This window comes from Ahaetulla prasina, chromosome 1 (genome assembly GCF_028640845.1).
Source record: "Ahaetulla prasina isolate Xishuangbanna chromosome 1, ASM2864084v1, whole genome shotgun sequence".
Lineage (NCBI taxonomy): Eukaryota > Metazoa > Chordata > Lepidosauria > Squamata > Colubridae > Ahaetulla > Ahaetulla prasina.
In genome coordinates, this window is record NC_080539.1 from 164,594,697 (window position 1) to 164,607,376 (window position 12,680).

General features: G+C 39.2%; 1 protein-coding gene across 1 annotated transcript in view; it reads left to right on the top strand.

Annotated features, from left to right (window-relative positions):
- Positions 1–406: 406 nt before the first annotated feature.
- The window catches only part of LOC131196780 (phosphatidylinositol 3,4,5-trisphosphate 3-phosphatase TPTE2-like), a 35,167-nt gene continuing 22,893 nt past the window's right edge, over positions 407–12,680 (top strand). The window contains exons 1-6 of the mRNA XM_058180070.1: positions 407–824; positions 2,589–2,669; positions 7,018–7,095; positions 8,964–9,011; positions 9,653–9,814; positions 11,879–11,998. Coding sequence (XP_058036053.1) covers positions 2,632–2,669; positions 7,018–7,095; positions 8,964–9,011; positions 9,653–9,814; positions 11,879–11,998 — 446 coding nt within the window. The 5' untranslated portion in view covers positions 407–824; positions 2,589–2,631. The remainder of the gene's footprint in view (positions 825–2,588; positions 2,670–7,017; positions 7,096–8,963; positions 9,012–9,652; positions 9,815–11,878; positions 11,999–12,680) is intronic.

Consider the following 12,680-nt stretch of genomic DNA (forward strand, 5'->3'; position numbering starts at 1 on the left):
GGCTTGCCAATCAAGTTTTATGGCTTGGCATATTGTCATATTATATGAGAACCCCGTATGCCTTTTTATTATGTGGTGCAGAAATGCAGCCAATTTCGTGTAATAGTCAAACCAAGGTTTAGGATTACATAGCACCGGTCAACTATGTGTGTCTGTTCAAAACAAGGCCACGGTTAATAAAATCCAACGTTATGAAAAATCGGAGTACAGAATACAGCGTTCCCGAGGCAGCCGAACACCTCGGTAAAGGAAAAAGGGCAAATCCACCCGCTTTGCGCCCTTCTGCGCCGCAAAGCGAGCGGGCGCGCGCGCACCTCCACGGGCCTCTCGCGGGACAATATCCGCCCTCTGAGCTAAGCCACGCGCGGCCTTGGCAACGGCATTCCACAGGAGAACTTTGCGGGGAGCCGCCATCGCTTCAGTCCTGCGCTTTTCCCGCCAGTGATGATGGCAATACGGAGGCTCAAGTCCCTGTCGGGTAGAGTCGCAACCGAGTCAGCATGAGGAGGCGCCCCCAAAGGGGCGGCTTTTCTCAGCCATTCTGGTTGCCGCTGGTCGTAGCCCGAAACTACCAGGCAAGCCGGGCGGGATCCAGATTCCCTCGTACACTTTAAGTAAAACACGAGGTGGCCGAACACGGGGGCAGCCCTTCATGCCCCAGCAGCCAATTCACTTGGAAACCGGGCACCTTTGCCGTCTTCGGAAGCCTAAAGGAGAGCTTCCTTTGTGCCCCTTCCTCCCTGTAAGCCCTGATCCGATGAGTGAGCCCCCTCCCCAACTCTAGTCTCGCTTGGGAAGGAGAAGAAAAAAACAAAATAAAACAGGTTGGAAAACCCGGAATCTTCCTCCCTCTTTCCTGCTGCGATCGGATGGCATCTGTTAAATTTCTGCTAATTTCTATTTATTTAATTAATTTCTGCCGCTGCCCATCTCAACCCAGGGTCTGGGCAGCTTTTAATTCCAAAACAATAAAACGTTTAAAACCTATTTTCGGGGAAAACACGGTATATATAAATAGTAAATAAATAATATAAATAAGTAATAATTACAACAACATAGCTCATCAATTCTAACTGGCTCATGAATGATTGCAGCTGGCACATTAGCTATAGATGTCCAATCTACATGCCACAGCTCCTTTGCTGTTCTAAATATTCAACAGAAAAGCTGATAGCCTGTGTAGGAATTTAGCACCCACCCCCCTCCTAGAAGAATGAAATATTTTAGAAAATATTTAAAAAGGCAGAATATATTTCCCTGGATGAGAAATGGAGAAACATGTTTTAAAGACAAAGCAGCTCCCTGCAACTTCCTGCCACCCCCCACCTTTTGTCAATGGGCCATCATCTGCATCATAATAGAACCCATCTAGCAACTGAAACCCACCACATGGCACCTGGGAAGATTACATCAGCCAGCAAGGCTAGCTAAGACCCCCACCCCCAGGGAGTCTGACAGCCAATCAGGGTACTCTTCTTGTGCCCCAGAAAGTTCAAAGCTCAGAAAAAGCATAAAGCCAGGGAGCACACAGGATCTCAGCCCCTTTTTCTGTTCAGGATCTCAAGCCATGTGATCCTGACCACCATTAAACCATCTTTCCAAGCAGCCTCCATGTTTCCAGTGTCTTTGTCCCCACTTGGAACTGAACCCAGATGGATATTTCTTCCAACACCTGAAAATGTTAAGAAGCCCCCCCCCCTTTCATTTTGCAGGAAATATTTTAAAAACTTGATCAGGTGAATTACTCATTCGTCTGAAGTAATGTGTAACCAACTTCATTCACCTCTGAAAAATAGGCTGAAGCCAGCTTTCTCTAACAGAATTTATTTATAATAATCCTGTATTTTCTATTTTTTCTTTCTGAAAAACAAAGAGAAATGGAATATGTGTTTACAGGTCATCTTTGATTTACAACCAGTTGCGTAGCAACTATTCAAAGTTATGAAGAAGCTCCCTGTGGATTCTTATGACTTGGTTCTAAAGTTCTAAAAGCTACCCCCCCCCCCAACAATCACATGACCACATTTATGGCATTTACTTCTGGTTTTCAGCAAAAGTAGCCCATAGCAAATGGCTGCAAAAGTCATAAAATCAGGCTGGTCAAGTGGGTGACCTGATTTATGACTGTTACAACTTACGACCATGATGGACAGGCTCCATTGTAGTCATAAATTTATTTATTAATTAAATAATTAATTAAATTAATTAATTCCTTTAGTATACTGAGAGCTTTTAATCTGGAACCACTGTAGTGAAGCCTTCCAGATCTGCATGTGGCTTTCATGTGCCAACCAATTTATAGACAAATATGCAGTTGATTTTGGTGGATTAACTTAAATAGCCTTATGTATACATTAATTGAAAGAAGCTGTACTTTACAGCATGGAGAACACTTGCCTATAAAATAACCAAGAGTCAGACACAAATAAATGATAAAAAATAACAACTATATTATTAAGTCAGACACAAATAAATGATAAAAAATAACAACAATACATTAATTATTTATTTTATATTTATTAAGCAACTTGTATGTATAAAATGCCACTTTTGTTATTCTCAACAGTTCCTGTTTTTTCTCTTCATAGGCAGTATCTCAGCCGTGTTACACAACATAAGAAGTAAAATACAATGTCAACTTTAAAACCTAAATTAGAAGGCTCTGTTCGGTGAGTTATTTTAATTGGAATATAAATGTAACCATAGTTCCAGTGCTCTCGACACAAAGAACTTGAGATTTGGTTGCTAGTGCCTCAAGTTAATACTAGATATGTAATAACATATCTACTCAAACATATGAAAATACAGTTTGAGTTCAAGTTTTACTTTTGTGAGAGTATGAATTAATTTAATTAATGTGTGTTTGGTTTGTGAGATTTATAAATTCTTGAAATGCTTTGTCATTCTTACAATCTTTATAATTGTTCCATTATATTTTAAAACTTTACAGTTGCTCTAATAAATAAAAATTTACATCTATCGTAGTAAGTTCTACTTTCTTCCATCAGATTTACCTTAAGTACAGGTAACGCTCCTCTTATTTCAGAAATATTAACAGAATCAGGAGGTTGTGAGTTCGATTCTAGGTAGAGGCATATGTGCGTGACCATATCTATAATTCAATGCGCCCTGCGCTCCCCCCGCTTTTGGCATGCGATGGCACAGTGGGCCTGGTAGGACCATTTTTCACCCTCCCCAGGCTCCAGAGACTTTCTAGGAGCCTGGGGAGGGTGAAAACGGCCTCCCACCACCACCACCGGAGGCCCTCCAGAGGCTGGAAATGACCCATTTCCCAACTTCCAAAAGGCCTGTTTTTCACCCTCCAGAGGCTTTCTAGGAGCCTGGGGAGGGCGAAAATGGCCTTCCCCACCCCCCGGAGGCCGGAAACAGCGCATTTCCTGACTTCCTGTGGGCCCAGAAGGCCCAAAAATCAGCAGGCTGGCATGCAGACGCACCCTGGAGCTGAGCTAGTACAATGCTTGCATGCCCACAGATATGGCTCTGCGTGCCACCAGTGGCATGCGTGCCATAGGTTCGCCATCACGGGCCTAGACTATAGGCTAGATTGAAAAATAAAAGACAAAAATTAAAAACAGGTCAATGGCAAAGCACTCCTGTTTATTGGTAAGAAAACTACACAGAATGTCCATGAAAGCAGTTCGGGTCAAGCTCAAACTGGAAGAAGATTTTACATTTTAGTTAGTTTCATTCAAAAACTGGGAATGGAAATATTTTTAAGATGCACTTTATGTTGGGTTTCACACATGATAGTAAGTTATGGTTTGTTTTAGTATGCTTTGTGGAAAAAGCTATAATGTCCTCTTCTGCATATAATAGTATTTGTAAACTACAGTACAATGGCTACATTTCTATATCATGCTAAGTCATAATCAAATCAAATGACTATATCAGATCCTATCATGTGTGAACCTGAATAAAAAAAATCATTTTTGTGAGTTAATACCTTCTTTATTATCCAATCATGTGTACTTCCCCTCACATTATTATTTCAATAGTTTGAACTGGGCAGTAATATCAATAGGCAAACTACCATATTTTACAGTAAATAAGACATTTCATTAGAATGCTAACTTGTGATGTGCAGGACATTTTGTATTCTGTCTGAATGTGGAAAAAGCTTGTACAGACAAGTGTGTAGTATAACCCATGACATTATTAGTCTGCACATTTTCCCACTTGAAACTGTCTCAGTTTTATGTACTGGAGGTGATGACTTTCATTGGAGTAAACAGAAAAATCAACACTGCTACTGATTAAATATGTGAAGAGGATGCAACACTTTTTCAAGATATGCCTTTGGCTGTTCCTTTCCATCCTTGACTAATTTTGATTCCTGCAGTTTTTGAAGAAAGTACATGTTTACTTTACTAAAGTGAACTATAGTATGTTAAAATGTATTAGACAGAATGCCTTTTCATTCAGTGTTAAAGCAGCATTCTACAATTTAGCATCTTCCAGATGTAATAAGGGTAAAATCATTCTTGAATCAAACTCAGTTCCTGGTGATTACATGGACACATACACATGGAACACCAATATGAAAGTTGTTTGCCTCTGCCTTCTGGGATATTTTCTACTTCCCAATTTAGTCTAGAATCCTAGAATGTCACATCTGGAGGGCAGTGGGGAAGATGATGTTGTATGTTGCCTTTGAAGAGAAACTATTAACTATAGCAGCTTGGTTGATTACAGGTAATCCCCGGGTTACGAGCATTTCCTTAGCAAACATTCAAAGTTATGTGATAAGCGCCCCCTAGCGTTTACTAACAAGTCCTGAAATTATGAGTATTTATTTATTTATTTTATTTATTTATTTTGTCACAACAGTATATATAAGCATAAGCATGAAAATAACTATATAATATATAAGCATATATATGAGCATAAGTATGTAATAACTATATTAATTGCATATAATGAAAGGAAACAATAGGACAGGAACGGTAGGCACGTTTGTGCTCTTATGCACGCCCCTTATAGACCTCTTAGGAATGGGGTGAGGTCAATAGTAGAGAGTTTTTGGTTAAAGCTTTGGGGATTTTGAGAAGAGACCACAGAGTCAGGTAGTGTGTTCCAAGTATTAATAACTGTTACAGAAGTCATATTTTCTGCAATCAAGATTGAAGCGGTTAACATTGAGTTTAAATCTATTGTTTGCTCTTGTATTGTTATGATTGAAGCTGAAGTAGTCTTCAACAGGAAGGACATTGCAATAGATGATTCTATGAGTTAAACACAGGTCCTGTCAAAGGCAGCGGAGTTCTAAGTTTTCTAAATTCAAGATTTCAAGTCTGGTGGTATAAGGTATTTTGTTGTATTCAGAGGAGTGGAGAATTCTTCATGTAAAATATTTCTGAACACGTTCAATTGTATTGATATCTGAAATGTGGTATGGGTTCCAGACAGGCAAGCTGTATTCAAGAATTGGTCTAGCAAATGTTTAATAAGCTCTATTAGCAGTGTAGTGTTTCTGGAGAAGAAGCTATATAAGATTAGGTTTACAACTCTTAAAGCCTTTTTTGCGATGTATTTGCAATGGGCTTTGGCACTTAGATCATTGGATATGAAAACTCCAAGGTCTTTGACAGAGTGGGGGTCATCTGTAAGGTAATGTCCATTGAGTTTGTATTTAGTGTTTGGATTCTTTTTTCCAATGTGTAAGACAGAGCATTTGCTGGTTGAGATTCGGAGTTGCCAAGTTTTTGACCATTCTGACACAAAGTCAAGGTCTTTTTGAAGGGTAGCTGTATTGTTGGTAGTGTTAAATAGTTTGACATCATCAGCGAAGAGAACACAATATTGCAGCACCACGGCAGTTGTTTGCTGTTATGAACTACTGCAGAGGCTCTGAAACATTCACCCTGCCAATTCCCCCCCTTCCGAGTCTTCACAGACACTTCACCTGTGGAGACTCACTTACCTTGCAAAGATCTCCTCTCTGTTGTAGTTTCTTTGCCTGTATTTGTAGAGAGCAGAGGCCTAACATAGCGAGATCAGTAGTGTGAGATCTTGCATTATTTTATTCCTGTAGGCTTCAGCAGTCCTTTGCAAAAAGCCTTTGTTGGCACCAGCACATCTTGAGAGGAGCGGACACATCCCTCTGAAGCCCTATTTCTACTGGTAAAGGCTTTTGCAAAGGGCTGCCAAAGCCTACAGGAACGCAGTCCTCAAGCGCTTTCCTGACGAGAAAGCAGCCCCGTAAGGCCGCACGTAGCCTTCTGCAGTTGTTTTCTTACCGGAAATCAGCTTGATGAGGCCTCCAGCGGACAGAAAGCAGCCCTGTAAGGCCTTGCGCAGCCTTATGGGACTGCTTTCTCACCACAGAAGCCTTGTCAAGCTGATCTCCAGTGAGAAAGCAAATGCAGAAGGCTCCATGTGGCCTTATGGGGCTGCTTTCTTGCCACCAGAGGCCTCAGCAAGCCCTTTGCTGACAAGAAAGGAGGCAGCAGGCACAGAAACAGGCTGGGGAGGAGACAGATCTTCATAAGGTAAGTAACGCGGGGCGGCAGGATGGGGAGGAAACCATTGTGGGGACCCCAGGGGAAGGAGAATGACCTACCTGTGGGTCGGGGAGGCTTGGGTAGTCTGAAGTAGGTGGTCTTTTCCCTCACTAGGTCCCCCATGGCCTTCCCCATCCTAAGGTACCTCATGTGCACTTAACAAGCCGCACATTTGCCCACACATTAAATTAGTGAATGTGTGGGCAAAAGCAGGGAGTTATCTTTCCCACAAATTCTTGAGTTACGGATAGAATGGGCAGGATCCATTAGATTCATAAATTGAGGAATACCTGTAATTCTGTGGCAGAAATCAAGTGACCAAGGGAATTACTGAAGAGGATGCAGGCACACACGTACTAAATAAGTTGAACTTCCTGAACAGTTTGACAAATTTAAACAACACAAGTCATTTGTCTTTGGTATAAATGGATATGATTATGTTACCAATGAAGAAGAAATGTTATAATAGCAGCTTGACTAATTAATTCTATGGCAGAACTGAGGTAACCAAGGAGTCTGAAGTTTCTCTTGATGATGGTGTTGAAGAAGTTTCTGATTCAAACTCATGGACAAAGTAAGCTGATAAATTTAAATAAAACACAATATTGTAATATAAATAACATTTCTCTGTTATTGAGTTGACTTAGTTGAGAAAAGCAAATTAGGATTTTTTTAATGCTTATATTTAACAAGCGTTTGGACTACTGCAATGCACTTTATATGGGGCTATCCTTGAAGAGCATTTAGAAACTTCAACTGGTGCAGAGTGCAGTGGTGTGGGCAGTTCTTGAAGCCCTTAGGATAGGCCATGTTAACCACTACTCTGTAAGCTGCATTGGCAGCCTGTTTGCCTCCAGGTGCAATTCAAGATGCTAGTAATGCTAGTAATGCCATTTAAAGATCTGCATGACATGGGTCCAAGTTACTTGAGAAACTGCCTCATCCCTTTGGGACTGGCCCACCCCCTCCATGCTGGAAAAAAGAACATGCTGCGAGCCCCACAGTCAAGCAATTTTGGCTGGGGTGGTCCAGGAGGTGTTCTCTACCATAGCTCCTGCCCTTTGGAACATCTTGACTTCTGACATGAGATCAGCTTCCACCCTTCTGACCTATAATGGCTTGGGGTCCCAATGGTGGAGCATCACACTGGAAGTGGTTGATGAATTAAGAGCGCGCCCTCCTGCATATCCTGCTCCCTCCCTCCCCATCTTTTAACTATAATTTTACCATTGTAATTTCCATTTTTATTTTTTAGAAATATTTATTTTTTAAGAATTGTAATGCTATATGACACCCACGGTAACTTCAAAATGAGATGACAAATAAATTTAATCAATCAATCAATCAATCAACCCAAATAGTGGACCACACAAAACTTCACAGAATTATGTATGCATTTATTTATGAAATGTATAGGCCACCCCATATTATATATAGTAAATTTCTTGTCAATATGTACCGAGATGGCAGTAAAGTCACACAAGGTTGTAAAAGTATGCATAAAGGGAAAATGTGGCCAGTGAGGGCGGTAATAAAAAGCACTTCCCAATTTGGCAATGTAGTTATCAGACTCTGTAGTAAATAACTATAAATAGTAAAATAACATTGAAAAATTAATTACACAATTAACAACCATTAGAACCATAGGGAAAAAAACAAAAATTCTTACAGACGTAATCTGAATATAACAAACTTCAGACTCTAGTTCTGGGTTGCTTGTTAATAGAATGGTATGCAAGGGACATTATTTTCTTATTTTTGGATAAGAAAAGCAGGCTTTCTGTTTTGCAGGCATAGTTGATCTATGCAGTTGAATCCAGGGTATAAGCACTCAATTGGTTTTCTTATTTATTTTATTTATTAGATTTTGTTATCCCACCTTTATTACTTTATAGTAATAAACATACATAATACTCCTTTCCCCTATCTTCTCCATAACAGTAATCCTGCTGATTTACATACCTAAGGCAGGACTAGAATTTTCATTCTCCTGGTTTCTAGCCTGGTGCTTTGACTACTAGACCAAATTGGCTTTCTTTCTTGATGGAATCCTGTTTGTTCTTTTTTTGATAGGATTCTATTAATGAATAAAATTTATAAATGTCAATTTAGTTATTTTTTAAAGCTTGGATTCAAAAATCCTTGAGACAAATAGAAACAATTGATACTTTGAGGAATTATAAGGAAAACAAAAAGGATTACTAGGAAAATATAACTAGTACCTAGCAGGCCTAGAAATGTGAGTGTTACTGGGGGTATAATTCTAGACTGTCTTATAAGTACAATAAAAGTTTATGTATTATTTGATACCACTACAGTACTTAAATTTGATCAGGGAGTACAAATATAATTCTATTTTGTAAGGCTTGATTTGTTCTTTGAAATCTTAGTCAAAATCTTTAACCATTTTTCTTTTACTCCCTTTCTCTACCAACTATTCAGCAGGATGAAAAAAAAGATATCTCCATGTGTGATGTCTTTTGGATTCAGGTAAATATTATGATACAGTGATTTTTCCCTTTCAGTTACCACAGTTTTACTGTATCAGAATGTATTGCTCAGTTTATACATTATTATAAACCATGGTATTTTTCAGCAAGTCAGTTTGCTGGATTCATTTAGTTATTAAACCATAATTTATAATTTACAATCCATAAAGTCTGACTACACATGACACATAATAACAAACTATATTATGGTGTAGCTCAATGTAAGAAGTCTACAATGCACATGCCTCCTGCATATATAACTTTGGGGACACTGTCTACATTTGCATTAATAACATAATTGACTAGGTTTTTTCCATGTCTTTTCAACTGTTTTATTGTGCACATGGGCAGGTTGTACATCACACTTGTGACTCTCCAACACCTTGTCATTCCACTACCGAATTGATAGGATTTGATAAGACCATTTTCTTTCCAAAATAATCATCCCCAAAATTTATTTCTCTACAGCTCTCATTATCAAAAACTGTAGTTAATGATAACTCGGGATTACAGAAGATGTGGTCTAAAACCAGTTGGATCTTAACATATTATATAACAGAAAAACAAGAAGTATAGAATTATGACTTCCATTCTTTTTGTTTTGAAATATGCCTATATTTCTCATCTCCCTTGCACTTGCAGATTTTTTGGTGTGGTGCTTATTTTTGTGGATGTTTCACTTGTGATTCTTTCTCTGTTTATTGATGAAGAACGTGAAACTGTTGAATCCATGATTGGAAACCTCTCTTTGAGCATAGCGCTATTTTTCTTCGTAGATGTACTCCTGCGAGTGTTTATTGAAGGGTAAGAGCATCTGTGCACATAGAAATTTGCTGATTCTTACAGGCACATTGATGGAATGAAATGTGAGAATTTAGAACTAGCCCTAGAGATTGAAGGGAGATCTATATATTCTTATAGTAGAATTGTACTGGGAATAATATGTTTCAAAGATTTTCTTTTTAAAGGTTTAAAGTTTTGGGGGAATCTGTAAAATATAGTTTGGAATACTGCTGTACATATTTCTAGAGATTGTATTATGGTAATTATTCAAGACACTGAAATGCTTTGAGGTAGATTGCATCCAAAGATATTTTCTGAGCTTTTTCTTTTCTTTTTCTTTTTTAATTTATATGTTTCTGATAGAGAGAAAAGATGGAAAACTTGATCAGTAAAAGACAGGAGGCTTCTAAGTGGAATTTTATATCATCTTGACTGTGTGAAAAATGTCATGAATTAGGCAGCATTGTTGCATCTCAGGAATAATCTAGAAGCAAACTTAGTTCCACCTTTCCTTCCAATTTCTCCCCCAACAGCCTGTATTTTATGATCACTGAACATGATCAATGCTAAGCTGTTTCTTTTAAATGGATTGTGTGTCTAGCTTTTTAAAATGACTTTTTTTGTATTTTAAAAAAATAATTGCGTTTTCCCCCCCAAAGGTGCTGATAATAATAAAAGAATGGATTACGTATAGATTCTGAGGTGATAATGTATACAATATGGGTTTTACAGCAGGCAGTTGCAATGTGGAATGCCGTGGCAGGATATTTTTGAACCACAAATAATCAAATTGCCCCAGATTTGATAAAGATTCAAAGCGTTAGAAATCTGGACAGTTGGTTTTGGTTTCTGAATCTCCCTTCAACAGCTTGGGGTGACTTACTTTATTTATTTATTTATTTGTCAAACACAATAGTATATATAAGTATAAGCATGAAATAACCACCGCAGATGGGGACTGCAGCCAAGAAATTAAAAGACGCTTGCTCCTGGGGAGGAAAGCTATGGCAAATCTAGAAAGCGTACTAAAAAGCAGAGACATCCCCCTGCCAACAAAAGTGTGTATAGTCAAGGCTATGGTTTTCCCAGTTGCAATGTATGGCTGTGAAGGTTGGACCATAAGAAAGGCTGAGCGCCAAAGAATTGAGGCCTTTGAACTCTGGTGCTGGAGAAGACTCCTGCAAGTCCCTTGGACTGCAGGGCGAACAAACAAGTCAGTTCTAGAGGAGATCAACCCTGACTGCTCTTTAGAAGCCAGATCCTGAAGATGAAACTGAAATACTTTGGCCACCTAATGAGAAAGAAGGACTCCCTGGAGAAGAGCCTAATGCTGGGAAAGATTGAAGGCAAAAGAAGAAGGGGACGACAGAGAACGAGGTGGCTGGATGGAGTCACTGAAGCAGTAGGCATGAGTTTAAATGGACTCCAGAGGATGGTAGAGGACAGGAAGGCCTGGAGGAATGTTGTCCATGGGGTCGCGATGGGTTGGACACCACTTCGCAACTAACAACAACAAACCATACGACTTGGATACAATCAAAGGGAACATTAGGACAGGAACGGTAGGCACGCTGGTGCTCTCATGCATGCCCCTTACAGACCTCTTAGGAATGGGGTGAGGTCAGTAGTAGATAGACTTTGGTTAAAGCTTTGGGGATTTTGGGAAGAGACCACAGAGTCAGGTAGTGCATTCCAGGCATTAACATCTCTGTTACTGAAGTCATATTTTCTACAATCAAGATTGGAGCAGTTCACATTAAGTTTAAATCTATCGTGTATCGTTGCGATTGAAGCTGAAGTAGTCTTCGACACGAAGGACATTGTAGCAGATGATTTTATGAGTTATACTCAGGTCATGCCGAAGGCGGCGGAATTCTAAATTTTCTAAACCCAAGATTTCAAGTCTGGTGGCAAGACTTTTAGTTTACAAAATGAGAAAAGCTTGCCAAAAAAAGAGAGAGTAAATTATAGTCTTATTGGTAGCAGCTGTTTGATGGCAACTGTATCATTATGGCAGTGGGAGAGGGACACCATTAAGCTATTGTTACTTAGTTTTTGAATATTCTTATTTGTTTTGCATTTCAGATTCAAAAACTACTTCAAATCTAAATTAAACCTTCTAGATAGCATCATTGTTGTGGGTACATTGTTGGTCGATATTATATGTATTTCCTCTGACTTAGGTGGAATAACTGTATATCCAAGGTAAGAAATATGTACCTCTCCAGCTCAAAGGTGCTTTTTCAAAAGGCAACTAGACTGTTTTTTCCTTGAGGAAGAAGCAGACATTTTGCTTCTCATCCCTCTCTCTTCACAGAGGGGGAGGGATAAGACACCACCTATACTCTGTCATATAACACAGCTTTTGCAGCAGTTATTCCACCCCCATTTGCTCTCTGATACAGATGACCCTGAGGGCACAGATAGACTCCCAAGTGGTCTCAAGAGCTGCAAAGAAATATAATCCTTCCAACTCCCCCCCCCATCTTGTCTGAACTAATCTTTCCATCACCCCCACCATCCTGCTAGAACCATGAAGCTTCTTGGATGAGAAGAAAAATGTCTTTTTCTTCTTCCTCAGGAAAAAAAACAGTCAAGCTGCCTTTTTGAGAAAGCACCTTTTAGATAACTGACCTGCATGACTAAGAATTTCCACAGGCACTTGATCAGCCTAACTCCAAAATGAAGAAATGTGATGTTTTATTTCTTTCCTATTTGTTAAAGACCTCAATTTTTATTCTTTAAAAGTGAGAAATGGGATGAGATGAGATTATAAATTATCAGGTCTTGCATGCATTGATTTTTACCTAGCTTATTGTGGGTTTTTTGTTTGATGAGTGATATTGTTTTGATATATAACACTAGTTGTTTCATTTGCTCCCAAAAC